Source organism: Macadamia integrifolia, chromosome 4 (assembly GCF_013358625.1).
Source record: "Macadamia integrifolia cultivar HAES 741 chromosome 4, SCU_Mint_v3, whole genome shotgun sequence".
NCBI classification, from domain to species: Eukaryota; Viridiplantae; Streptophyta; class Magnoliopsida; order Proteales; family Proteaceae; genus Macadamia; species Macadamia integrifolia.
The window spans coordinates 23,632,832-23,657,237 of NC_056560.1; the positions used below are offsets into that span (position 1 = coordinate 23,632,832).

General features: G+C 37.2%; 3 protein-coding genes across 9 annotated transcripts in view; all 3 read right to left on the reverse strand.

Annotated features, from left to right (window-relative positions):
• LOC122075396 (uncharacterized protein slr1919) overlaps positions 1-3,328 on the reverse strand; it is a 57,253-nt gene extending 53,925 nt beyond the window's left edge. The window contains exon 1 of one of the 2 annotated variants that reach the window (XM_042640407.1): positions 2,757-3,328. In XM_042640407.1, coding sequence (XP_042496341.1) covers positions 2,757-2,823 — 67 coding nt within the window. In that variant the 5' untranslated portion in view covers positions 2,824-3,328. The remainder of the gene's footprint in view (positions 1-2,756) is intronic. The other variant, XM_042640405.1, reaches the window with a different exon arrangement.
• Positions 3,329-3,850: 522 nt separating this feature from the next.
• Positions 3,851-12,013, reverse strand: LOC122075395 (disease resistance protein RUN1-like). 2 transcript variants are annotated; one of them, XM_042640403.1, is made up of 6 exons: positions 11,351-12,013; positions 7,874-8,969; positions 5,976-6,251; positions 4,833-5,870; positions 4,659-4,751; positions 3,851-4,550 (listed from the first exon to the last, which is right to left on the reverse strand). In XM_042640403.1, exons 1-6 carry the CDS (start codon positions 11,887-11,889, stop codon positions 4,122-4,124), a joined length of 3,471 nt encoding a protein of 1,156 aa, XP_042496337.1. In that variant the 5' UTR covers positions 11,890-12,013; the 3' UTR covers positions 3,851-4,121. The 2 variants fall into 2 exon arrangements, with proteins under 2 accessions (XP_042496337.1, XP_042496336.1); XM_042640402.1 differs by having other exon boundaries at positions 3,851-4,751.
• Positions 12,014-13,783: 1,770 nt separating this feature from the next.
• LOC122075523 (disease resistance protein RUN1-like) lies at positions 13,784-22,800 on the reverse strand. 5 transcript variants are annotated; one of them, XM_042640583.1, is made up of 6 exons: positions 22,166-22,800; positions 18,348-18,529; positions 17,431-18,107; positions 16,342-16,617; positions 14,546-16,265; positions 13,784-14,313 (listed from the first exon to the last, which is right to left on the reverse strand). In XM_042640583.1, exons 1-6 carry the CDS (start codon positions 22,654-22,656, stop codon positions 14,252-14,254), a joined length of 3,408 nt encoding a protein of 1,135 aa, XP_042496517.1. In that variant the 5' UTR covers positions 22,657-22,800; the 3' UTR covers positions 13,784-14,251. The 5 variants fall into 5 exon arrangements, with proteins under 5 accessions (XP_042496517.1, XP_042496516.1, XP_042496518.1 ...); XM_042640582.1 differs by having other exon boundaries at positions 14,546-15,128; positions 15,204-16,265; positions 17,431-18,529; XM_042640584.1 differs by having other exon boundaries at positions 15,204-16,265; positions 17,431-18,529.
• Between the last annotated feature and the right edge of the window lie 1,606 nt (positions 22,801-24,406).

A 24,406-nucleotide genomic window follows, 5' to 3' on the forward strand; every position in this document is an offset into this window, starting at 1 on the left:
ATCTTATTAAAACTTCCTAATTGAAGTCTAAAACTGAAATAGAAATAAATCTCCTAATTACTTCCTAAATCTTAGACTAATAAAATAGAAACAAAACAAAACTAAAATTGGAAATTTCTACTTGTCTAATAGCTACCCCCAAAATAACCTAAAATAAAAGATTAAATATCTTCCCAATTAAAATAATTCAACTTTCCTAAATAAAATAAATCCTAAAATATCCTATTGAACCAAAAAACCAATTTAGACCTAGTTCGTCTCATTCGAGATTGCCCGAGGGGTCAACATTCAGCCTTGATTCTGATTTCTGCATCACAAGTCTTTCAAATCAACCAAACCAATTTCCTTCTTTATCATCTGACCATTGTCCTTTTTTGCAACCATTCTGTCCTTTATTCTAATAATCAAGGGTAGTCTGTGTCATTACAAGATGTCATGGGCCTATCGTTAGTTATTTGAATTAGTTATTTTTCAGTTATGTATTTAAGGTGGAATGACCACTTGGCAAGTATGTCATCTGAATATTAAAGGCCACTAAATGAGCAATGGGTTTTCCCTCGAAGCAACCCACAGTGTACTACTATCTTTCTCAAATTCTTCACTTTTTCCTCCCTCCATTCTATCGACTTCTTCACTTTTTCCTCCCTCCATTCTATCGACAATAGGCCCCAGGAGAAAGAGAGGAGGAGAACAAGGTTGGTCAGGTCATGTTTGTGATGAGTAACATGACATATTGACCGGTCAAAGAAAACAAAAAACAAGGGAAGCACATCTCAACAACAGCAACATGACCCAATGACTGTCCTCGATCTCCCTCTTCTAATTAATGATTGAAACAAGACAGTAAAGAGCTTTCACTGTGTTGTATCCCTGTATCTCCTGGAGATCAGACTTAGACCTGGTTCGTCTCATTCGAGATTGCCCGAGGGGTCAACATTCAGCCTTGATTCTGATTTCTGCATCACAAGTCTTTCAAATCAACCAAACCAATTTCCTTCTTTATCATCTGACCATTGTCCTTTTTTGCAACCATTCTGTCCTTTATTCTAATAATCAAGGGTAGTCTGTGTCATTACAAGATGTCATGGGCCTATCGTTAGTTATTTGAATTAGTTATTTTTCAGTTATGTATTTAAGGTGGAATGACCACTTGGCAAGTATGTCATCTGAATATTAAAGGCCACTAAATGAGCAATGGGTTTTCCCTCGAAGCAACCCACAGTGTACTACTATCTTTCTCAAATTCTTCACTTTTTCCTCCCTCCATTCTATCGACAATAGGCCCCAGGAGAAAGAGAGGAGGAGAACAAGGTTGGTCAGGTCATGTTTGTGATGAGTAACATGACATATTGACCAGTCAAAGAAAACAAAAAACAAGGGAAGCACATCTCAACAACAGCAACATGACCCAATGACTGTCCTCGATCTCCCTCTTCTAATTAATGATTGAAACAAGACAGTAAAGAGCTTTCACTGTGTTGTATCCCTGTATCTCCTGGAGATCAGACTTACCTACCACAGCAACACCTAATTGTACATGTAATAGGACACATGAATTATTTTCCAGTGAGAACAAAAAAAAAAAATCTATCAAGGGTGAGTTCGGAGAGAAACAAAGAGAACATCAGAATTCTGAAGCTTGAAGAGCAAAGCAAGTTAGAATAAAGATTTTGAGTCGCGTCACAGTGTTCCGTCACAAATGGTCAACTTTTGTAGCAACTTCCTAACAGATGTTATAAAGGAAATTTTCTATACCCACTACAGATAAGTTCTGACCATATTTAGCTATAGTTCAATGGAATCATACAGCCAGTTAAACTTTGGAAGCTGGCCCAGAAGGAAGAACTCCCATGGAATAATTAAAGACACCTTAGTCGCTCAAATAGATGTCAGTCTCAATTCACATGAAAATGTGCCTCCAATTTCATAGAAGATGGATCACGTCACAAGAAGAAGACGAGACATCCATCATTGCATTATGCATTACAATGTAGCCCCTACCAAGGCAGGTTCTGATTACCAAAAAGGCACCCATTTGAACAAAAGCTCCATTAAAATATGACCATAACGTGAAGCAACAAAAGCTCCAGCAATAAACATTCTGTTGCAGGGTAGAAGAAATTCTTGCTCTTTTGCTTGTTCATACTACATCAAGAGATCTCGTTTTTCATTTTGAACACTGTTTAGGTTGCAATTAAACAAAAAGCTCCTGTGAAATTGATGGGTGATCGAAAGATGACCTAAATTTGAAGAAACAAGAGCTCCAATACTAACAGTGCTACAAACTGAACAGTCAGAATCTCTTGCTCATTGCCCATTGTCACTACAAGTAGTTATCTCCTAACCATTCTTTGTCTCATTTTGAATGTAATCAAAGAAATCAAACAAAATATGACAATATAAAACGTTGAGAAACCCTACGACCCTCCACAAACCACAAGCAATGCTGCCAAAATACAGCATAAAACACTCAAATGATCTTTCAATCTCCTCTCTCAATCTGCTTCTAACCCTAATAAGATAATCAAATTACTTGAAAAGGCATGCTTAAAGAATGAAATTAAAAATTACAAATGCAAGGCAAAGACCCCGTTAACTTCTACCATTGGAAGAGAAACACCATCTTCCACAATATAAATGCAGAATTAATAATAATAATATATAGATAGATAGATAGATAGATAGAGAGAGAGAGAGAGAGAGAGAGAGAGAGAGAGAGAGAGAGAGAGAGAGAGAGAGAGAGAGAGAGAGATTACTGGGATGACTCAATCGAGAAAGTGCGATGAGACGCTGACGGTTGAGAGCTGCAGCTACATTCCTCATGGGCTAAAACCTCTTCAAAAGAATCGTGGCTTCATCAAACACATATCAGAGGTGGATTTAACGCTTTTGCAGTTCGATCTTGACGACGACGTCTACGAGCCAATGTCATTTCCAGGAAGTGTTCGACGAAATGCTGAAACCGAGTCTGAAGACTAATGAAGTGAGAAGCGCAGAGCGAGATATCTTTTGCTTGAGAATTGGGGGAGAAGACAACGAGAACTGGAAAGCAAGATAATTCGATCAATGGCCACGTTGCGTCAACTTGGCGCCTCGTGTAGGCATCGAATTGAACGAGGAAGGCTCGCTCCCGCTCTCCCCCCTGGGCCTTGTTCTCCCTCCCTCTACGCGGCCCTGTTGTTTGACCGAACCGGCAATTTTATGAGAAGTGGATACCTCGGATAATCCAGAATCCAGATTCAACCCCGTAATCGGTTTCCTTTTTATGGTCCTCTCGCTCCTCTCAATCATCGGTACACCAACTAATAATGGTTAACTTCCGTGCTCATTATTAGATTTTAGTAAGTGTATCTGCAAGGAGTTGTAACGTTTTCTATGGCACCAGGTCTTGGGTGCCCTAGCGGCACCCGCATGTCCCCATCCCCTTGGCCCTTTCGGTGTCCAATTCCTCTCATATATTTTTTAATTATATGAGAGGTTTAAGGGAGCTGTGTGCCACAATGGAGTCAGGTAGCAAAACCATTAGTTGACTAGACGAATATAACAAAGCTATGGTTCTTGGAATATGTGGAAAGAAAATAAGAGTGGCAACATTAACAATAAAATGCAATGAAGGAAATTATTGTAGGAAGAAGGTCAAAATTTTGTATGAAGTTCAATGAAAACAGTTTTCTAATAACATCGTAGGCGAGAGAACTTTGCTGGTCTAACACAAGAAACACCAAACCAATAGGCCAATGGGAAGCGTGCGGAAAAATATTCAGCACACAAAGGTTGGGGGGAGGGGGGGGGGGTTCCTAGTCCCTTAGCACCCCACCAGTTGCACCAAATTGGCAGGGTTCTTTTTTCCTTGATGAACACATCAACTTTTTATTTCATATGCCTCATTTTGTTTTATCTGATTCCATTAAATTAAAACAAAAATCAAATGAAAAAAAAAAAGTTTACAAGAAAAATAAGTGTAAAACAAAATCAACCCTACTTGTTTTTTGTAACTTAGTAAGTAGATCTATGCAATTTTTCCTACTATCAACCTCAATTCCCAATAATATTGTAATGTACTGAATTGGTCCATGAAGGCCATAATACTTGTCACAGATAAAAGAAACATATCCATAGGATCACTGGCCTATCCTCAATATTTTGGCATCATAACTGGATCCTGCCACATCCTCATTATAGCCACTCTTGTTCGCATCTTCCATGAAAACTACTTGATCCATTGCTGATCTTTCTCCATCAACAATGAAAAAATGTGAAGCAGTGGAGCATTTCATCACTGAAGGGTCATCTACTTGGTTCTCATCTGGCTTGTGTACCAGCATGACTCCACACTTCTTCACTTGTACACAGGCCTTCTCAAAAGGTTCAATTTCTACTAAGACCTCCACTATATCCCCCACTTCAAAGTGAGCCCCAAATTTAGCTTCACCTCCCCAGTAATCTTGAAGCTCAGTAATTGGTATATGGCGCACCCACAATATATCTTCATCCAATGCATGAGCAGATTGCCAAAATCCATCGAGGGGGCCCCATTCAATTCCTTTGGTCTTGTTACAAATAATAGGACAAGAAAGAAATCCATAGGCTTCTTTATCAGCTACAAAAATGGCAGATACATCCAAACCCTGGATCTTACAACCTGAAAAGGGAGATACCTCAAAAGATATTGAAGACCCTACAGCTTGATGGCTGATCCACTCTGGAATCTCAGTTCCTGTACCAATGACTTCAAACGCCCTATATAATCCCTGTTCCAATACAAATCATGATGTAACACCATATTAGATATATATATATATATATAGAGAGAGAGAGAGAGAGAGAGAGACCTGGAAAAGACTCATGTTTCTCAAAGTGCTGTCCAAATGGTGGCAACCTTCCATTTCTTCCAAGCTCTGGTTCTCAAAGCAGTTGAGCAAATTTGATGTGTGGCCTTCAATAAACAAGGAATCTAATTTTGATGGAAGCTTTGGCAGTGATTGAGGCCTCTTACAGCCTTCCAAATTAAGGTTTCCAAGGTTAGAAAGGTGACATATTTCATTAGATAAACTACAAAAGAGATCGCAGTTGATAGATAAATCTCGTAATGTAGATAAGTTCCCAATATTTGCTACTTCTTGCAAGGATGTGCAACCAGATGTTCGCAACTCGTCTAACCTTAATGGAAGCTTTGGAAGTGATTGCAGCCTTTGGCATCCATTCAAATCAAGATAGAGGAGTTGAGAGAGACCACTAATATTTGATGGTAATCTTTCCATTGTTGAGCAACCTCCAAGATTCAAGAAATTTAAACTTGATGGAAGCTCCGTCATCAGTTGCAAATCTCTACAATTTTTCATTGAAAGCCTTTTGAGACGAGAAAGATGTTCGATGCTGGCTGGTAGGGTGCGAAATCTGTTTCCATCCAATTCTAACCTTTCCAGAGATAAGGACAAGCTCATGAAATCATTGGGAATCAAATCTTCTGACAGATTGCAGTAACTGAGATCTACAACTTTTAAAGAACGTAGACCAGAGAAAGAAGCTGGAAGCGAAGTGATGGAATTAAACGTTGTTTTCAGTGAGCCCCAACATTGAGAGAATGAAACCCATGACTTAGATTTAACCTGTTTGGAGCAACCAGAGAGATTGAGTTCTTCAAGAGATCCTAACTCACAAATACTTCTTGGAAGATTCATAAGGTTATGGCAGTCTTTCAGATTCAAGACAACAAGCTTGTCAAGAAATCCAATGGATTCATGAACCTCAACCAGACTTTTACAACCTTCGAGGATCAGTTTCTCAAGATTGGGGAGTCCCGAGAACTTGGGGGTTTTTGTCAAGTAAAGCGAATGACTAAGATTGAGGATTTTCAACCTTTTGAGCAGCTGCAAAAAGGGGTGGAAAGAAATAAGTTCCACTCGATATGTAATTCAATCTAAGAAAAAAAAATGAATACCTTGATTTCCTTTAAAATATATAAGATTTCATACCTTAATTTCCTTCCAAACTTCTTTAATATTGCTGTTCTCCATGTCAAGGACAGCAATATTCTGCAGGTCAAAATTGGTAGGTATAGAATTCAATGGGAATCCATGCCAACAAAGCCATCTTAAACCCTTAGAGAGATGTTCAAACCCTCCCCTCAGGTATACATAATTGAGTTGAAGTAGTCTTAGCCTATGCATGTCTGCAAACGCTTTTGTATTGAAACACAAAACCTCGAATTGAGAACCGTTTAGGATGAGGCCTTCAACAGACTTGGTTCCCTGTGAATAAATGGAGTTGGATTAGTAAACACTTATAATCAAATAAACGCAAGCAAGCAAAGGCGCATGGTCTTGCGCATGTGTGCACAAACAGACATACACAAACATGCATGTGGGTAGGCAAATAATGGTCCAATAATACATTAACAAGCTCTATTGGTAATTGCAATCGTAGATAATAGTCTAAACTGAGACCAACAAGCATTTAAGATTAATTCTTTTTCCTCCTTCATGATTGCTTGTATTCCACAGATTGTGTCTTCATTATCTTTAGTGTTTGCTTTTAGATCTGTGACTTCTATGATTCATATCTCTAGGTTGTCTTGGGTTTGTTTCAAGAAGAAAACCTCCTACATGAGTTTCACAGATGGATAGAGGAGCACAGCTCTTACTTATGCACCAAATTTAGGTACAATAGATATGCTGTCATATGACAGTTAAAAACTGCATTGCGATGTGTTCGGCATAATGGATGTTGTGCTTCTCTTATAAATATGATTCTTACTTGTGATTGAAAATGGAATACACAACAAGATCTTCTATCAATTGCCCTTTAACAAATTTTAAATTAATTTTTTTGTTCATCTGTTAATTTTCATAATATATGATTCATTCTTTTTGTATACTTTCTATGCAGCAGCCATTCAATGGCAGGATAAAAGGATAAATATGATTGACTTTGGAAGACAAAGCTAAAAAGCACATCTCAAACATGAAGATAGCTGGTTCTGGGTTCAGTGTTGGGCCCGTATAGAAGGCCAGGGGAATTAATTATTGTAGTGTCTAGTGATTGGGGAAGTTTTGTAATCTGATTCTTATTTAAAAGTGGGGATTTCAAAGTTAGGTATTTGGTGAAATTCAATGCTAACTGGAAATTTCACCAACAATATTTACAAAAATTATGAAAGTACTGAATTTCATTTTAGATGGTGAACTAAAACAAACACTAAAATCAAATATATATACAACAGAGGTTATAATACGCAATACCAAAAAAAATTTAATCCATACTTCTGTCTAATAATTATCACAATATTCTATGTGTTTTAACTGTTTCTCACCTTCAATTGTTTTATTTATTTATTTTACCACTTCAATATTGATTTAGCACTAAATGATTACTATTGGATTTATTTCCGATTTATTATTTTATTCAACAGAGTTTGCATTTTCTTAAAACTTTGTGTTTGTTTGATTTTCATATATATGTATACATTTCCAACAACTTTTCCACTGAATAATTGGCCTAGGGAGAGTAGCAGCTTGGTTTCATCTTCTGTTCTCCCTAATTTCTAATGTCATTGTTCCTGTGGCTCAGAAGTGGTCCCACATGTCTTCCCTAAAATACACTAAGCATAATTTTTAATTAAAAAAAAAAGCAAATAATAATAATGTCAACACGACATACCATAGTAACAAGATGGAGAAACGAACTATCATCCAAATATGATGAATAATACAATTTAATAAAAAGTGAATAATAGGATCTGTTCCTTCTAAGATTCCAATGCAACTATGGGATGTAGTAAATAGGAAATCTAAGATTAAAAGTGATAACATCCATTTTCATATTAAAAGTTGCAAAAGTTTAAGGGGGAAAAAAGGAATTTGATTTCTCTTACCTTGTCTTTTGCCAATACATCACAAACATCCTTATGTGCCCACAATCTTGAACGTCTTCCAGGTTCGGCAGGAGAGTTTTCACAAACAATTTCCCTTCCCAAGTCTCGAAGAAGGTCATGCATCCTTAGCTTGTTCATTTCAATTGTTATAAGAGACCTTTGTGCGAGAACTCTAATTCCAATATCTGGGAACAAATTGCATTCATCTAGTATCTTATTAACGTAGTCTTTGTCCATTCCAATAAAAAAGCAAGCAATATCAAGGAATATATCCTTCTCTTCATCATCTAGAGCATCAAAACTTAATCGAAGTTTCTCTTGAATTAAATTTTGAGGAATCTTTTTTAATTTGTCTAATGTATTCTTCCATTCAGTTAAGCTTCTTTCAAACATAAATGAACCCAAAACCTCAAGAGCTAATGGAAGTCCTTTGGCATAGCGAACTACATCCCTTGAAAGCTCCATGTAGTCATCTGTTGGACGATCGTTTTTGAAGGCATGCCAACTGAAGAGTTCAAGAGATTCATAAAGGTCAAACTCTTCAGGCTTATATACTACTTCTACATCAACCTCATTTAGAAAATGTTCATTTTGTGATATGATGATGATTCTACTTCCCAAACCAAAGCAATCACGGTTGATAGCTAAAGCATTTAATTGGTCCGATTGATCTACATCATCGAGGATGAGAAGAACCCTTTTGCTGTAGAGCCTTTGTCTAATCAGATTTATTCCTCTAGCAACATTGCTTACCTTCAAGTTTCTCTTCAACAGTACATCAGAAAGGAGTTGTTCTTGTAAACGAATAAGACCATTGGGTTGTTTTGAAACATCTTTAACGTTTTCAAGGAAACTACAACCTTCAAATTTGTAATAAACTTCATTATAAACTGCTTTTGCAGTGGTTGTCTTGCCTGATCCACCCAGACCACAAATCCCAACAATACGAACTTCATTTGAAGTAAAATGTAACAAGTCAATTACATGTTTTACCCGAGAATCTATTCCAACTGGATATCTAGCAACATTCAATGGTCTTCGACTTGATTTAGTCAAAACATCTTCAACAATTATTTGGATAATGTTTGCCTCCTGCCTGCCAATTGTAATCAAAATGACAAATGTAAGCACAAAAACGTGTATTCAGTTTCAATAACTATGAAGACTCAATGAATTAGGAATTCAATTTAGGAATGTGGCAGTATATGTTGGTGTGCAATTTGGGGGACATGCTGTTTATATCAGCATTCAGTCCACAGCAACCCAGCGCACGAGGCTCTTGCAACTGCAGGGTCTGGGAGGGGCAAATGTACGCAGCCTTACCCCCAGCTTCACAAGAGAGGCTGTTTCCAAGTTTCGAACATGTGACCAATATGTTGCAACACTGCAACTTAAGCATTGCGCCACAGGCTCTCCCACTTACATCAGCATCCAGTCAAAGGCTATTATTCAAACCAATGTGACTTCTCCATATCCCAACATAATGCCCTCATATTGTTAGACAATGTCATTTATGTAGGACTGTTCAAATAACAAAGACCATGGAAATAAAATTAGAAAAGCCAGATAAATGGTTGACCACATATACAAATGTTGTGGGCCATCAAATTTCACAACTGACCAATTCAAGGGGTTCCTTATCTATCCAACGACCAGGCAAAGAAATCTGTAGATGCAAGAATGACATTCCACACTGCTCATTGGGGAAAACTTTTTAGCAATGGTCTAGGACCCATAAAGATATCCCCCTTGTGAGGGAAAGAACAACTTTAATAGACAAGGGCACAAGGCTAATAGTCTTCTCAGATCTTTGGGTAGTTATAGGCTGGGAAGGTGTTAGACACCCAGTCCCCTCGGCTGGTCTCCTTCTAGTTAGACCATTCTTAAGCTTACTAATCCTACTAACTAGTCCTGTACACTAGCATGTATGGTAAAAACAGTAAACCTAATCCTAGTCTACGTTACTAGGTAGGAAAGAAATATTAAAACAAAATGTGAGAGAACATATATAGATTATCAGTAAATCTCTTCCCAACAGGTGGAGGGTATTAAGGGATGTGTGAATTGATAAAGGGAAAACTGCAGAAACAGAAATGAAATCTCACAATTGTAGGCGGGCTTTAGTGAAGAAGCAACCTGCCAAAGATGGTATCGAAGTTTTTTTTTTTTCTTTTTTTTTCTTTTTTTGGCTAACGACGGGTATTCAGGTCTTTTGGTCTGACTAGTCCCGCGGGCCCATATTAATCCCACAACCGATGGTATTGAGGTTGTTTATGAGATTCTGGCAGATATTGAAAAAAGAAGTAACAACTGTGATGCGAGTTCAGAGATAATTCCAGACCCTGATCCTACTACTCCATTGTTTCCTTCTTACAAATAGCACTCAAAACTCAAAATAGCTGGTTTTCTAAAAGCAACCAGTGCCTATTAAAACTGCATATGCGAGTGATCGGGTAGTGGAAAAAGCTATGAAGATTGCAGAAATGATTGGAGTTCCATTTCAAGGTGTTGAATCAGAGAGGATCAAAAATGATAAATCAAATAGGAAAACTGACTTCATCCAAAACAAAGGGGGTATGGAAAATACACCAAGGGTTCTGAATAGGCATCCTGGTGTGATGCAATATTACAGGAGCAGTTGTGGGCAGATAGTTTCAAATCCACATATCAGAGAACACTATCAGAAGAGAATTTCAAGAATTTTCATTTTTAAATCTGACAAACCTAATAGAAAAGTAGAATCTTCTTGCATATTTGAGTGAGTTGATAGAAGAGTTTCTCATTTCTGCTCCTTATGCAGAATTGTACAAAATTTTATTAGAGATTGAATTCTTACTTTATCTAACTTTCTGATTCGCTTTCTGTGAAGGCTTAGGACTGTTACTCTGTTTTCTTTCCAGGACTGCTGGCTCTGTTTTATATTTCTATACGGGTAAGCTACCAACCGGAATCGCGGTCAAATCGGTTAGAGACGATTCCCTCAAAGAGTCAACCTGAATCAGCCCGATCCAACTGATTCAAGCATTTTTCATGCCTGTATCAGAATCGAGCCATTGAATTGGTCCAAATTTTTGAAAAATAATAAACAATAACTCTCCTTGGATAAACAATTAATAAAATAACTTCTTACCAAAAACAATAATAATAATAATAAAAGGTAACTATTTCCCCTTTTAACTTTTTTTTTTTTTTAAGAAAAATTCTAACCTGCCGGAACCCTAAAAATTTCTCTCTCTCTCTCCCTCAACCAACAGCGGCAGATATGAAACGGTAAAAATCGGGATCGGTGATCACCGATTCCAATCTTCACCGATACGATTCACGATTCTGGAAACCATGAGCTGCTCTTGTGAGGGCTGTAGCAACTGAATAAAGAAAATTTGAACAAAATCTAAAGAGAAGAACACACAGATCATACTCAGTTGCCTGTTAGTGTGTGTGAAAATACTCAAAAATGTATAGTTTGATGAGGATCACCTGAGGTTGGCAACATTTCGCAGATCCCAACCAGAAAGATTAGCTGCTCTTGTGAGGGCTGCCCTCCACTTCTGCAACTTTTCCTTCCCCTCCTCGCCACACTCTTCATGCTTCGCAAATGCTTTCTCAAGACTTCCGGTTTGGTGTCGGACATCAGACGGATCGACATCATAAAAAACAGGCAAAACAGTTAGACCATTCCCACTTCTGAATTCAATGATCTTCACCAGTTCATCAAGACACCATACTGAAGAAGCATAATTCCTAGAGAAAACAACAATTGCGATTCTCGATTCTTTGAGTGATTTCTCTCCTCGCCGGTGTTCGTCGTCGTCTCTGTAGGTGCGAATCCCTTTCTGGACCAAAGCGACATAGAGGCGATCAGTCACTTTCTCTCGTGTATCTTCACTGAAACTCAGGAATACGTCGTGGATCCAGCGAGGGCTTGCAGACTGTGAAGAAAATGCTTCTCGGTTTCTCCTGGGGGCCATGAGAAAGCACTTGAGAGTTGAGAAGGGCAATGGGTAGTTTTTTTTCATTTTTTTTTTTTCGGGAACAGAAATGTAATTGAAACGCAAAGAATCAACAAATCAAATTGAGTCCACTGTAACCTGATTCTTTTGTACGTGGAAACTTCTTGCCCGCTGCCAAGTAATTTAGGTTCGTTTGACATTGTGTTTCAGAGACGTGTTTTTTTTCTTTTCTGTTTTTTTTTTCCTCAAAAATATAGAAAAACATTCAACTTTTTTTTATTTTTTGTTTCATTTCCCTTGTGTTTTTTAAATAATATATAAAAATTTATGTCTATTTCTATGTCTAAAAGCAGGAATGAAGAAACAAGTAAGACTTATTTTTTTGTCTCTTGAAACAAGTGAGAGAGACAAAAATTATGAAAAACCCAATACTTTGTTCGACATACCCCAACCCATTGTTAAAACTTCTTGCTATCCAGAAACAGTAACTCCAACCTTCTTGTGCGAAGTACAATTCCGATCTGCCTTCATATTATGAATTATGAAGCTCATCTTCACGAAGGATACCTACAACTCCAACGTTGTGGCTTCACTCATGTCTTGAACCCGGCTACACTGTTGAAAACGTTTCAAGAAACATAAAAAATCAAACATTTTCTTGTAATTCTAAAAATATTTTCTTAGCATTAAAAAAAAAAAAAAAAAAAGTTTATGTTGTTTTTATACACAAAAATCAAACGGGCCCTTAGAATCAGGCATGGTCAATCTGATTCCATTGAGAGAATATTAGAGGAAAAAGTTTTTTTTTCGGAAAAAGGAAAAGTTAATAAACGATAAAAGGCCTCTCTGTCGAAGAGGAATCATGGTTTGAGAATTTGGTATCAGGTATGAGACCGGTCAAGGTGGATATTAATCCGATATCAATTCAAGATCATCTTGGATCGGATAGAAATATCTCTGATTTTATGTTTAAAGTTATTTTTTATTATTTTATCTTTAGTCCATACTGAATCACTGATATGGTGCCGGCTAAGATTGGAATCGGTTAAAACCAATACCAATCGTCAGTACCAATCTGATTCGACCAATTTTTGACCGATTCAATCCGATTCCAGAAGCCATGGAGGAATTAAGGAATCTGATAACCTGACATGTGGGTTACACAATGCGGTGGGCTTGGAGGAGATGATGAGAATGGTAAGCTGAGAATATTGTAGCATCCAATGACGGCATGTGCCATTGTTAAATAGGGAGACCGAAATGTAATTACTTCCATCACTTGGGGTTTAAGGTTATACATCCTAGAAGGCTAGAATTTACAAATGAATTCATGGTTTACTTGGATTGAACTGCATATATATAAATAGGGTCATGTGTATTTACTAAAGTTGAGTTTAAAAAAAAAAAAAAAAAAAAAAAAAAAAAAAAAAGAAGAAATTACTAAAGTTGAGTCAGGCTAATATTAGGAAACTTAGGTAAGATCATCTAATAGGATCTCAATACTTGGCATACAGACTCTTTAGCAGATTTTTTTTTTTTTTAATTTATTATAAATAAGAAATTTTGAAGTTTGTGAAGGTGATCTTAAAAAAAAATGTGAGAACCCTCTCTATCATTATCTAATAAACTATGGCTTTGAACCTTGGTGTGTCGAGACACATGATCAAATACTGAATTCCTTTGAAGATTATGATACTTAAAGGTAGTATTAAACACTAGTTTTTCATTTCATTTGAATACCTTAATGCATGCGACGAACAATTCAATAATGAAAATTTGATTTGGTATCATCCCCGCTAACATTATTAACCTGGTGCCCACAATCCCATCGCAAAACCAGCAAATGCTACAATATATGCAAAATTAATCGTTAAATATAACATACTTGTATCCTGTTAGAAGAAGGGGGAAATGTAAATGAATCTGCCCCATAGAATGAAAAATATTGATCGTAGAAAAAAAAAAAAAAAAAAAAGATTTTGTTTCAAAGTAACCAATAGGTCCAATACATGTCAAGAGACTCCAATGGAATAGTTTTTTTTTTAGTAAAGAGTTGAATACTCTTATCAAGATTGTAAATGAAATGGTCCATGTGAAATGAGCTCTTCACCATTAAACAGAAAAAAAAAACAACCCAATGCACGAGGCTCACACAGCCCAACTACTGCAAGGTCTAGGAAGGGCAAGTGTCGCAGCCTTACCCCTGGCTTCACACGAGATGGGCTTCTCTTCCCCATGACACACCTTCTTCAGTGGCTGATTTCATTGATCCCGCCACTAGAACCTGGAAGGCTTCCGTTGTTCGGTTTCGATGGCTGCCCGAGCATGCAGACGTGATCCTCTCCATCACTTTCAATCCATGAAGAATAAGTTTGAAATTAATGATCTCGATAACCTTAAATCTTTTATGGGAATAGAAGTGGCTAGATCAAGGAAAGGAATAGTCTTGAACCAAAGGGTGTTGCTTCACTCTTGACATGCTAAAAAGCACTGGCATGTTAGAAAAAAAACCATGTTACTTTCCAATATAATAGAATCATCAGCTATGCAAAGACAAAGGTGAAGTGATCAAAGATGTGACTATGTACAGACGTTTACAACGGAGGGAAGCTTTTCCTCCATAGGGAATTTAAACAATGCAGGAATCCCTAGCCAATCCTTGACCTTCTGAGATTACTACTAGACTCTGCCGGGTACTCGTTATGGCGAGTCTAATTCTCACCTTCCTTGTAGGAGGAAACTAATTCTTCTCCATGGATAAGAACATCATCATCTGAATGGGTAGAAGTAGAATCAGAAGCAGAAGCAGAGATGTGTTGCTTCATTGGTCGATCATCATCTGAATGGGTCTCCTCATCAAGCTTGTGTACCAGAAGGACTCCACATTTCTTCACTTGCACACTTCCTGGAGGGACAAGCTCAAAATCTACTGAAATCTCCACTTGATCACCTACTTCAAAGGGAGCCCCATATCTGGCTTGACCCACTGAGTAATCCCAAAGATCATGAAATGTTAAATGGCGCACCCACAGTAGATCTTGATCTGGTTGGTATGCCATCTGATCAAATCCATCAATGGGTCCCCATTGAATACCTTTGGTTTTATTACAAATTGTAGGGCGAGAAATAAACCATTTAGTTTCTTTCTTAGCTAAAAAAACTGCAGACATATCCAACCCTTGGATCTTACAACCTGAACAGAGATCAGATACCACAAAGGATATTGAAGACCCTACATTTTGATGGCTGATCCACTTTGGAACCTCATTCCCTGAACCCCATACTTCAAACTCTCTATATAAACCCTGTTCCACAGAATTCATGACTTTTAAAAACACTACCAAAGCTAGAGATGAGAGAGAGATAGAGAGAGAGAGAACCTGAAAAAGGCTTTTCTTCCTCAAAGTGTTGCCCAGATGGTAGCACCCTGTTTCCATGTGGATGCCTTGCACAAATTGAGGAGTCTCCAGGCTCTGGATCTCACCACAATTGAGAAGCAACATTGATGTGTCACCTTCAACATACAAACTCAATAAACTTGATGAAAGCTTTGGCACTGTTTGAGGTTTCTTACAGCCTACCAAAGAAATGTTATCGATCCTAGTATGGTCACTTATTTCATCTGATATAGAACAGAAAAGATCATAGTTGATAAATAAATTATCTAATTTAGATAAGTTCCTAATATTTACAACTTCTTGTAAAGATGTGCAACCATCCGTTCGCAACTGGGATATATTTGATGGAAGCTCTGGGAGTGACTGCAACTTTGAGCATCCCTCCAGATCAAGAGAGAATAGTTGAGAAACATCACTGATATTTCCTGGTAATCTTTCCAGTAATGGGCATTGTCCCAGATCCAAATATCTTAAACTTGATGGAAGCTCCATTATTTGTTGTAGACTTTCACATTTCTCCAGTGAAAGGCTGAAGAGACGAGAAAAATTACCAAAGCTGGCCGGTAGAGTACAAAATCGGTTTCCATTCAAACTTAAGGATTCCAATGATGAGGATAAGCTCCCAAAATCGTCAGGAATTAAATTCTCGGAGAGATTGCAATCTTTGAGAGATAATAAGGTTAAGGAGCATAAACCAGTGAAAGAAGCTGGAAGAAAAGTGATGGAATTCGGCTTTCTTCTCAGAGTACCAAAATATTGGGAGAACCGCGAATTAGATCGCACTTTTTTGGAGCAACCAGAGAGAGTGAAAGTTTCAAGAGATCCCAACTTACAAATGCTGTTCGGAAGATCCATAAGTTTATGACAATCTTCCAGATTCAAGGTAACCAGCTTGCCAAGAAATCCGATGGAATCATGAATTTCAACCAGACTAATACAACCTTTAAGTATGAGTTTCTCAAGATTAGGGAGTCCTGAGAAGTTAGGAGTTCTAACCAAATAACGTGAATGACTAAGATTTAGTATTTTCAACCTGTTCAGCAGCTGCAAGAAAGAAAGAAAGTTGGATTCAATATGAAATTCAGTCTCAATGAAGAGAAAAGAAGATATAATTCCATACCTTGATTTCCTTCCAAACTTCTATAATTTTGCTATTTTGTATGTCAAGAACAACAAGATAATCCATGTCAAAATTCGAAGGTATAGAATTCAATGGGAATCCATGCCAACAAAGCCATCTTAACTTCTTAGGAAGTTCTCCATAATCCCCCTTTGGGTATACATAATTTAGTTGAAGCAATCTTATTCGTTCCATGTTTGTGAATGCTTTGACATTAAAAGACACATCTTCAAAGTTAAACATGTTCAGTATGAGGCCTTCAACAGATTTGGTTCCCTATTCACAAAAAACATTCAACACACACACACACATACAGAGTCAAAGTGAGGCATTTAGGATGAACCCTTCAACAGATTTAGTTCCATTATGGCAAAGAGCATTGGATTAGTAAACAACATATATATATATATAAGCAAATAAATAGAAGCACACATGTTTTAAGTTTGAAACTTGACAAGAAATTGGTAATTTCCAGTTTATTTAATAGTTCAGGTCTTAAGAGTATGGCATTGAAATTTTCTAGGATTTCATTCAGCAGAGTTAGTCATTAAATTTCACTCTCTAATTACTTATTTTGGACAAATTGATTTCCCAACTCTATCCTATACTTCAGCATATCGATTTCTACTTATTTGGCCAACTCTTCAACTTCTCATTTATTATTTCATATTCCATATTCAGTTATTTTGGTAATAACCATTTTTAAAACTTCCATATCCATTCTGTAGTGTTCGAAGAATCAGCAAACTCAATTACCCTGCCTCTTTAATGCGGGTAACGGGTATTGGCCTAAATACCAACTCAAGGAATTATCTAAAGTAAATTGTAAACCAAGATGCCATTTTATCATAAAGGTGGAAGGAGGAAACAAATAATCATCCAAGTATGATCTCTCCATTCCATGTTTCCACATATTTTATGAAGGAAATAATATGATCCATTTCCAATTGACATTCTAATGTCACCATGGGATCTAGTTGTAGGACAATCTAGGTACCAATATGTAGGATAAAAATTGATGATATTCGTGCTTATTATCAATAAATTTGCAAGAAATAAATGGAAACGTAAAAAATTGAGTGGCATTACCTCATGATTCACCAATACGTCACAAACATCATCATGGAACCACAATCTGGTACGTCTTCCAGGTTTCTCAGGAGATTCTTCACAAACGATTTCTCTTCCCATGTCTCGAAGAAGATCATGCATCTTTATTTTATTCATGTCATCAATTATTACAAGAGATCTTTGAGTGAGAACACTAATTCCGATCTCTGGGAACAACTTGCAGCCATCAAGTATTTTAATAGCGCAATCTTTGTCCATTCCAATAAAGAAGCATGCAATGTCAAGGAATATGTCCTTCTCTGCATCATCCAGAGCATCAAAACTTAATCTAAGTTTCTCTTGAATTTGATTATCAGGAGTACATTTTAATTTGGCTACTGCACTCTTCCATTCAGATAAGCTTCTTTTGTCAAACATCAAAGAACCTATAACTTCAAGAGCTAATGGAAGTCCTTTCACATACTCTACTACCTCCTTTGAAAGCTCCATGTAGTCATCATGGGGACAATCCTTTCTAAATGCATGCCAGCTGAAGAGTTGAAGAGATTCGCGGGGGTCCAACTCTTGAGGCCTATATATTTCAAGTACTCCAGCCTCATTTAAGAAATGCTCATCTCGTGATATGACAATGATTCTACTTCCCATACCAAAAGAATCGTGCTTGATAGCCAAAGCATTCAGTTGGTCCGATTCATCTACGTCATCAATAACAACAATAACCCTTTTAGCGTAGAGCCTTTGTCTTATCACATTTATTCCCCTAGCAACATTGTTTATCTTCAAGTTTTTCATAAGGACATCAGAAAGGAGTTTTTCTTGTAAATGAATTAGACCATTGGGTTGCTTTGAAATTTCTCTAACATTCTCAAGAAAACTGCAACCTTCAAATCTATGATAAATTTCATTATAGACTGCCTTTGCAATGGTTGTCTTACCTAATCCACCAATACCACAAATCCCAATAATACGAACATCAAATGAAGAAAAACATAAAAATGCATTCATCTCTCTCACACGGGAGTCTAGTCCAACTGCATAACTAGAGACATCCAATGTTGTCCGACTTAGTTTAGCCAAAACATCTTCAACAATTCTTTGGATGAATCTTGTCATGTGCCTGTAAATAGTAATTGAAGTAACAAATATATAATCAATAAGCATGTAATCAGTTTGGACAACCAAGAAGCCAACATGGATTAGGAAGAAAATTTAGTAACTATTGTGCAGGTTTCATACATGTGAATACTGAATATGGCAGGGGTCTTTAATGGCCCGAAGCCAGTCAAGGTACCTTAGCCTTGGTCCGGGCCAGGCCGGGCCGCTCGATATTGGACTGGGATGGCCTCAGCCGAAGCCCAACCCACCGTGCTTTGGGCTGGGCCCAGGCTAGCCTCGGGCTTTAAGTAATGCTGGAACCTGGGTATGATTTTAAAGTTTTAAAAGACGCACACCTGGGCGATAGCTCAGCAGTTTGTCGCTGCTCAGTTAAAAGCGTGCTCAGGGATTGATCAGTGGATCAACTCCTCTTGTAAGTGTACCAGTGCTTCCATGCACCATTATTCCCACCCCCTACTCCCTACCCTTTGGACCCAACGGGCGCCCACTTCACCTCCGGACCACTGCAATGGTGAGTCCAACTTGGCACCAAAAAGAAAAAAGTCTTAAAAGACAAATCAAGGCTTTTAATGCCTTGACCGTCTATGGTTTAACTATTTTCTTACCATAGTCATCAAGTTGGCTAGGCAACCCAAGTTGTTGGGGAGGATGCTAGACGCCTAAGTGACAAGGTGCCCGCTAAGCATGCAGTATATATAATATAGCAATCATAATTTAATGTAACTATGCTTATAATTAACAGAAAATCTATATCAATGAAATATGATATACTATAAATTAATATGAGAAAATTAACATATAATAAACAAAGCATAAGTTACAATATAAGCATATTCATAAAACAATATTAATAATAAAGCAATAAACATAAATCAACTCAAAATCATGAAGTGTCAAAAAATTGATATAATATAAAGCATGTTGACGAAAGGCTACAAGGCGATGCCTAGGTGTCCAAGGCATCTGAGGCGGTCTCCTTTCTTGCATCAAGCAAAGCCTCCTATCTCCAAACGCCTTTTCAATGAAACCCACCCCTCCTTATATATATATATATATATATATAGGGGTGTCAAAACCTAGCCCTAACCGATAAAACCGACCGAAAAAACTCAGACCGAACCAAACTGATCCTCATTGGATTGGTTTTGGACTAAGATGTGTTGGGACCAGTTGAAAACCAGTCCAAACCGAACCTACCACTAACCAAACCGAATGAAAACGATAAAAAAATAAATGATTATGAAATTATAAATTGGTGAATTAATTATCTATCTTTTATAATATTAGTGAGAATATTTTTTATTGTAAGGGGAATTTTTACAAATCAATGAATACAAGGTTATGAATAGAGAAATTGATTTGTAAATTCATTTCCTTGCTCACTATACAAAATTAGTTGGATAGTTAAATAAACAATTTCATTTTGTGATTTCAATATGAGTTATCTTCTCAGTAATTAGTTATCCATTGGTTTCAATATTAGTTATCTTTCCTTTACAATGATAAAATATTATTTAATCATTTTAAAGTATTTTCATCAATTTTTTTGTCACTATAGATTACGAATGTAAGATTTCATTGTGGCTCAAGCCCGATAATAAACCGATTGAAACCAATATAACCTAATATTGAAAAAATCGAAATAAACCCAAACCAAACCAGACCGAAACCAAAATCGACCAAAAACCAAAGTTCCTTAATGGATTGGTTTTTATCTCATTCCTATACTGAAACATATTCAGCCTGACCGAAATTGAACCGAACCGAACCAACCAACTGACACCTATATATATATATATTAGGGTATCTTTCTAAGTGAAGAAAAGAAGATACCCCATGAGTGAAGAAGAAACTCCACTAAGCTTGCCACTTAGGGGTAGTTTGGTCATTTGACCTTTTTTTTTTTTTGACTGTACAGCATGAAAATTGTTTTCATTTACAAATTCTGGTGTTATGGAGTGGGTTTAGGCATCTTTAACTCATTTCCAGGCATTTAGGGTAGTACGGGATCTATTTTTACCATTTTACCCTTTAAGTTGGCCTTTTAGGCATTTAATGTTGGCTTCACTTACTTTTGTAGTATGCTTTATTAATGACACAAGTATTCATATGCATTTAGGTACATTTACATTCATTATTGCAAATCTTTACTCAATTTCACGCATGTTTACATTCTTGGCCTAATAGTGGCATTTTGGTAATTTTATCAGTAATTTATTGCCCGAATTTTGTGAACATTTTTCTTAGGTTATTTGCATGGTTCTAAGGTTATTAAAGCATGCTTTATCAAGTTTTTGCATTTCTTTACCCAAGAAAAAAAAAAAAAAAAAAAAATTCAAGCTTTTGCATTTAAATGTGGTCTCACCGACTCTCATGTATTTTGTCTTGTGATTTAGCCCCTTAAGGGCAATTTCTCCCTTTTGAGCACTTTAGTATTTAATTTTGTCATAAGTTAGATGATGCTGCATTTTACAGTGTATTAAGCCTAGTTTAAGTTTTTTGAATAATTTGTGAAGTTAGCAAAGTTGGCCTTAGAATTTGGGTTGATTAATTAGGGTAAAAACTGTTAAATTAAATTTAGGAAAAAAGAATGTTACCCGATAGTGTTGCGTAGGCCCAAACATATGGGGAAGTGTTTAAAAAAAAAGTAGGATGACTCACTATTCACTAGGTTTTTGGGTCATAATTATTATGTAGGAGAGATGGCCGAGTGGTTCAAGACGTACCATTGGAAATTGCTATGTAGGCTTTTTGTTTACCTAGGGTTCAAATCCCTCTTTTTCCGCATTTCACTCCAATTCACTTCACGTTACGGCCACAATTGTATATCAAATCAAATAACAATGGATACCTTTATTCCAACAGTTAGGTCTTTCTTTCATATAGATTTTCTATTCCTAATTGTTGTGATTGTAGATCAAGCTCTAGGGGCGTCAATTCCAAGCTTGCACCGGTAGGCCTGACTGAGCCCAACATGTTTATGGCCCGAGCTGGACCGGCCCGATTAATAAACATGTCGGGCCTAAGCCTGACCTATTCATAAATAGGTAGTACACGATGCAAGGGTAAGCTTGATGGGCCTCCTGAGTCCTGATCGGCCTTGCCCGGCCCAGCCCAGCCCGTTTACAACTTACAAGTCCAACTCGGGACTGACACGTTTAGCCCAACATGTTCATAAATAGGTCGTATTTTGATTTTTTTGGGATAGAATAGGGAATATTGGTATTTTATCAATTATTGACTGTAATTGAGTGTAATATATTTTCAAACTTGTTGATAATATAATAAAATAAATTAAAGTATCTTAAATCTAAGAAAAGTAAAGGCCGTTTAAGGCCCATTTAAAGCTTGATTGGTACATTACCCATTTAAGGCCTGATTAGAAGAAGCCAATTAAAATCGGACACGACACCAATCGAGGCCAAGTCATTCCTCAAAAGATAGGTAGGTCATGGTCCAAGGACATTGGCCTGCCAGGCCCAGCTAGGCCCAACTGAGACCGGCCCAACCGGACCGATTGACACCCTTGAGACCAGCAAGACACATAACAGGAGAGAGAAAGGCTGGAGAGGATCTGAAACAGTGCATGTGCGTGTGTGCGTGTTGATTGAATAAAAGAGGGTTCGGTAAGGATTACCCATTGGCAACATCTCGCAGATCCCAACCAGAAAGATTAGCCGCTTGTGTGAGGGCTTTCCCCCACCTCTCCACCTTCTCCTTTTCCTCCTTGAAATTCTCTCCCTGTCTGGCAAACGCATCTTCTAGACTACCCTTCTGTTTTCGGACATCCGAGGGATCCACATCACTAAAAACAGGGATAACAGTTAGTCCAAGCCTGCTCCTACATTCAAGGATCTTCACCAGTTCATCCAGACACCATATCGTAGAAACATAATTTCTTGAGAAAACGACTATGGCGATTCTTGACTCTTCAATTGATTTCTTTCCTCGCTTGTGTTCACCCCTGTATGTGCGAACCCCTTTTTGGACCAAATCATTGTAGAGACCATCGATGATAATTTTGTTGCTTTCATCTTCACTGAAACTTAAGAAGACGTCGTGATTCCGTCGACGGGTGGAAGACTTGGAAGAAGAGGCTTCTCGGGTTCTCTTGTAGGCCATGGACATCGAAGCAAGTGTTAGAATTGGGGAAGGATGAGGCGCTATGCGGGAAGTGTTGGTGGAGAGTCTCTATGTGATGTGCAGAGCTGCTGTCTGCAGACTTTTTTTTCCGTGGAAATATGGGGAATCCAAAAAAGTTGGTTTAGGACTTTCGCGTGAGAAGTAAGAACAGAACCTTCTTTCACCGATGCCTTTTTCATATAGAAAAAAAAAAACGGAAAATGAGGGAAAGAATCAAAATCATCTGTTTTTCTCATCCCTGTTTTCCTTGTTTTGTTACCTGCAGAACATGACACGTAGACAATTTTAAGATCAACAATCAAGGTTGGGCGAGGATTATTACATCCGGTACGTTGATCTTAAAGTTGTCCACGTGTCGTGTTCTGCAGGTAGCAAAACAAGGAAAAATAGAGATGAAAAAAATAGAGGATTATTTTCCGGGGGAGAGCGGGGGGTGATGCTTGGATAAGCGAAAAAATTTACTTGCATTGCTCTAAAAAATTAGAAAGAAAAAATAAGAAATTGTTTATAAATGGTTTCAACCTTTTATTAAATGATTCGATTTTAATTTTACGTAAAAAAATCATGCATCAAACATAACCGATTAACACCCTTCGCCACTCCAGATACCAAATGACTCAATTTATACTTGGAACGACTATCAGAAAATTATGGAGTATTTGGCCACAACTAGTTTAAAATTAAAGCATTAAAAGCTTAGATTAAAGATCTTCAGGCCAACCTTTTTTTTTTCAGACAGACAATAGCAATAGATTTTGCTATCCAACCAATTAAGAGGAGCAACTAGCTAGGGAAGGGATCGGGCTCCTACAGCACGGGGCGTGTTACACATCATATAGCATGATACCACAACTCAACACGTGGGAAGATGTACATGCTTTGTACAACAAATGGCCTAGATTGCTGAGAGCATAGGGAGTGCTATGTACATGCGAAACAAAGCACAGATTGTGTATCCGGGAAGGGAAGATGTCATGTGGCACCAAAAATCGAGGGTTTCGTAGCTGAATTCTTAGCTTTTGATTCTGTTATAAGTAGTTTAAACTTCTAATTGTAAGAGAGTTAGTTCAAAGATGGATTTAAAACTTGGGGATTAGATCAGTTTGTATTGGCCTGAATTGATTGATTTTACTCCTTTTTTTTTTTTTAACAATTTAACCCTTGATCCGATGCTGATTCAAGATCGATTAGGTATTGGCCTCAGCCTTAGTCAATACCAATACGATCCAACTGATCCAATACCAATACTTTGAACTATCAATGAACTCCTTCATATTTTGTTATTGGTCTCTAATCTATTACCCGCTGGTAGTACTCATGCAATATTATGGTTGTTATGCTGACACTCCGATGTTGTTTGTCATCTAAGCCTCTTATTGTTTTAGTAGCAGGCCTGGTGTTGCTTATGATCAGTAAATTTGGGTTTTTTTTTTTCATACAATTTAGTAGCCCAAAACAATGTCGGTAAAATTTTGTCTTTTTTTTTTTTTGAAGTCGGTAAAATTTTATCATGTATAAACTATGTCTTACTTTCCACCAATGTGAGAATGCGTGTAAATTTTCATCATAGGTAGTTTTTTTTTTTTTTTTTTTTTTTTTTTTTTTTTTTTGGGTAAGATCATATAGGTAGTTGAGACTTGAGAGCCAAGACTTGCTAGTTGCTATGAATTTTTTTAACAAAAATTTTTTTAACAAAAATACATTTAAGATGTTGTTAGTTTTGCTGAACTCTCCT